This window comes from Bubalus bubalis, chromosome 1, assembly GCF_019923935.1.
Source record: "Bubalus bubalis isolate 160015118507 breed Murrah chromosome 1, NDDB_SH_1, whole genome shotgun sequence".
In the NCBI taxonomy this organism is placed as follows: Eukaryota; Metazoa; Chordata; class Mammalia; order Artiodactyla; family Bovidae; genus Bubalus; species Bubalus bubalis.
The window spans coordinates 51,020,442-51,023,668 of record NC_059157.1 but is presented as its reverse complement, the minus strand read 5'-3'; the positions used below and the strand labels follow the sequence as shown (position 1 = coordinate 51,023,668).

General features: G+C 37.6%; 1 protein-coding gene across 1 annotated transcript; it reads right to left on the bottom strand.

The window, feature by feature from the left end:
* Positions 1-737: 737 nt before the first annotated feature.
* On the bottom strand, positions 738-2,654 carry CLDN17 (claudin 17). The gene has a single exon (XM_006049187.4). It carries the CDS (start codon positions 2,075-2,077, stop codon positions 1,400-1,402), a length of 678 nt encoding a protein of 225 aa, XP_006049249.3. The 5' UTR covers positions 2,078-2,654; the 3' UTR covers positions 738-1,399.
* Between the last annotated feature and the right edge of the window lie 573 nt (positions 2,655-3,227).

Genomic DNA, 3,227 nt, shown 5'->3' with positions numbered 1-3,227 from the left:
TTTGAGGATAGCATTTCATTTTCAAACTGACCCCCCCCCCCACACACACACAGGCAAATAGACCAAAATCATTGAAAATATGTAAATATTTTACTTTATTATTTTATTATAATAAACATGAACATAAAATAAATATTTGGCAAACAAATGTCTCTTCAGTGAAATTATGTATTGTATATGAAATACATTTTATTATAAAATAAACACAATATTTGAAAAGTTAAAATTGAATAGATAAACTTTAATTGATTCATAAGATATTGAAGGAGCATCCCGTAGGAGTGGTCTGCCCCACAAACTCTGTTTTGCCCCATAGACTTTTGTCTGGCCATCTCTCCCCTACAATATTGGCATGTTCAATACATAAGAAGTGAAGAATTGAGAAACAAATGCATACAATTTGAGTAAAACAAAATGCTTTATAGATATTTATTTGAGAATTAAAAAGGATACTTATTTTGGCCTGACTAACTGCCTGAATCATGATCTTGAGTCCTCATTCTACTTAGCGTGCATAGACCTGCGCAATGACTAAAGAATAAAACAAGGAACAGAAACCATTCCCTTCAACACCTAGACCTTAATTCATTAATCAGGGCTGTATTTACTTTTGATGGGAATTGAGTGTTCACAGTCTTCTATTGTTGTATCGTATCAAGACAGATAATTCTGTTTGCTTGTAGGTACACATCATAGGTTTTGAAAGCATATTATTTTTCATTTATAAATTGTTTTTCTTTGTATATATAATTCTAAGCAAGTTTAACTATATACATTAGAGGCTTTAAAATCAGCTTCTTAAATATCTGAGCAGAAATCAAAGCTCCCTTTCCTTAAAACTGTTTAATTGCTAATGCATTTGAGTTTCCTAAAGGATTAACAAATCTTTTCATTGAACTAGTATTTCCATATTTTGATAAATTCAATTAAAAGAATTATTTGATGTCTATTGTTTTTCAGCTAATTGTTTAAAAAAGAAATAAGCCATCATTTTGGTTGTCATCATGTTAGTAAAATAAATATTTTGAAGAAAAGATAATAGGTTATGCTTTAGAATATGTTTTATTGCTATGGCATATCAATAGCAATAGAATTTGGACCTTTTAATAGATAATATATGATAGTGAAAAAAGAGGAATTTATCAGTAGATTACACAAATTGGACTGAAGATTGAGTCTAGAATAGTAAATGCATTTAATACACATGAGGTTAGAGGGTCCAAAGTAAGTCATTTCTCTTCCTGCCACAGGTGACTACAATCTACATGCCCTTTAAACTTCTCATCTCAATTTAAGAGCAGTCATAAAGCAAGTTCTCCTGCCTGGCATACTTACAGTTTCTGGCAAGCGTCTATAAAACACATGGATCATAATCCACAGTTCGAGCTGAAAGCAGGTGTTAGACGTAAGTGGTGGAAGTCCTACTGAGCACCGTCACTGGCCGTGGTGGATTACGTGCGTGTGGCACACGATGCCCAGCGGCTAAATATCTGTGCCTTGGCCTGTTTCGGTTGCAACAGCAGAACCCACAGAGCAGAACCCCTCCGATGATGAGGACCGCGGTAGTGGCCCAGCCGACGAAGAGTGAAGCTCCCAGTTCTCGTTTCTGACCTACGTGGACCGCTGGGTTGTAGAAATCCCTGATGATGTTATTGGCCATCCAGCACACCGGAATCAGAACGAAGATGCCAGTCAGGATAAAGAGGACTCCGGAAATTCCCACGAGGTATGCTTTTGCCCTCCGGTTAGAGCCTGTGCACTGAATCTTCTTCATGCTACAGATACCAACAAGCAGAGCAATCACAGATAAGGCTACAGCCACACACATGAGGGCCCGGGCCGCCTCTAGGGCAGGAGGGAGGGCCAGCAAAGAATCATAGACCTTACACTGCAACTTATCCTTGGCTTGTCGGACGCAGTTCATCCAGAGGCCTTCCCAGACCCTTTCGAAGACAATAATGTTGCTGCCAATAAAAGCCGATACTCTCCACTGAGGCAGAAGAGTTGTGGCAAGGGTCCCGATCATGCCGAAGAACCCAAGAACCAGTCCAGCGATTTGCAGTGGATAAAATGCCATCACCTTTGCTCTGAAGACTGATCCAATCTGCAATGGGAGCTGCTCACCGTTCAGAGCAGAGAGGACCCTATGAGTCTACAGCAGTCTCTGGTGATGTTCTATCGCTGTTACTGGGCATAACAGTTTAGTCCAAATCCAGAGCAGTGACTGAACTTAACTGGAAGTACCTGTTATAAATGCATGCTGCCTGTCTACATACACACATTTCTGTATGGATTATTTAGTAGTCATACGGAATTGTTTCCCAGCCAATAAGAAGAAGCCAGAGGTGTGTCAAGAAACACTGCATTCAGTGTTCATATTTCTCATGTTATTGTTGTCTAAGCAATGTTGTAATTAAGTGTCAAAGCCACCATTGTGGATTACTAATTACAGAGCTGAAAACTTCCTGTTTGAAAATCACTCTGATGTTAAAGTATAAATATATGTGTTAAGCCACAACTGAAGACAACACCAAAACCTTGCCACTTCTTTGGAGAGCATTTGAAAAACACATTGGATTTTAGATAATGTATTATTTTCTGCTAATCTAAGCCAACTTTCCTTAACATGGTTAAAGAATTCTGGTATTAAAAAAGCCTTTTGGAATCAAATAAATGTTTAGGTACTATTTTCTACATTTCTGCTAAAATCATCAGTATTCTTAAAAAAGAGGCATGCTAAGCAAAACCTTCAGATTTCATGCTTTTTTATTTCTAAGATCCATAAAGCAAAGAGAAGCACTTATTATTGAACTTACCAGTAATTATTATATTATACGTTGAGTAATACCTTTCTCTCTAGTGAAATCATGTTTAGTTTATAAATGCTCATTAGCTATTTCTTCAACAGCAGCTTGGAATATAGCACATTTATCAAAGCCAAAAAGTATATATTCCATTTTTATGGCACCGTATGAAAGTGGCCCTTTGGATTAGCTGTACAATTATTTAAATCCAGATAATAAAAAGCTTTTTAGATTTGGAAGACAGTTTCAAAGTCATCAGGCTTAAGTTTCCCATTTTCTAGATGTGGAGTGTGAGGTTTCCAGAGCACTTGGCTAGACTAGCTTTGTAGTGACTGATCCAAGCTTCCCAGATACCCTGGAGAAGGGAATGGCAATCCACTCCAGTATTCTTGCCTGAGAAATTCTATGGACAGAGGAGCCTAG

Excerpts from the sequence above, each read along its gene's own strand:
- CLDN17 (XM_006049187.4), bottom strand. The coding sequence starts at position 2,077 with ATGGCATTTTATCCACTGCAAATCGCTGGACTGGTTCTTGGGTTCTTC.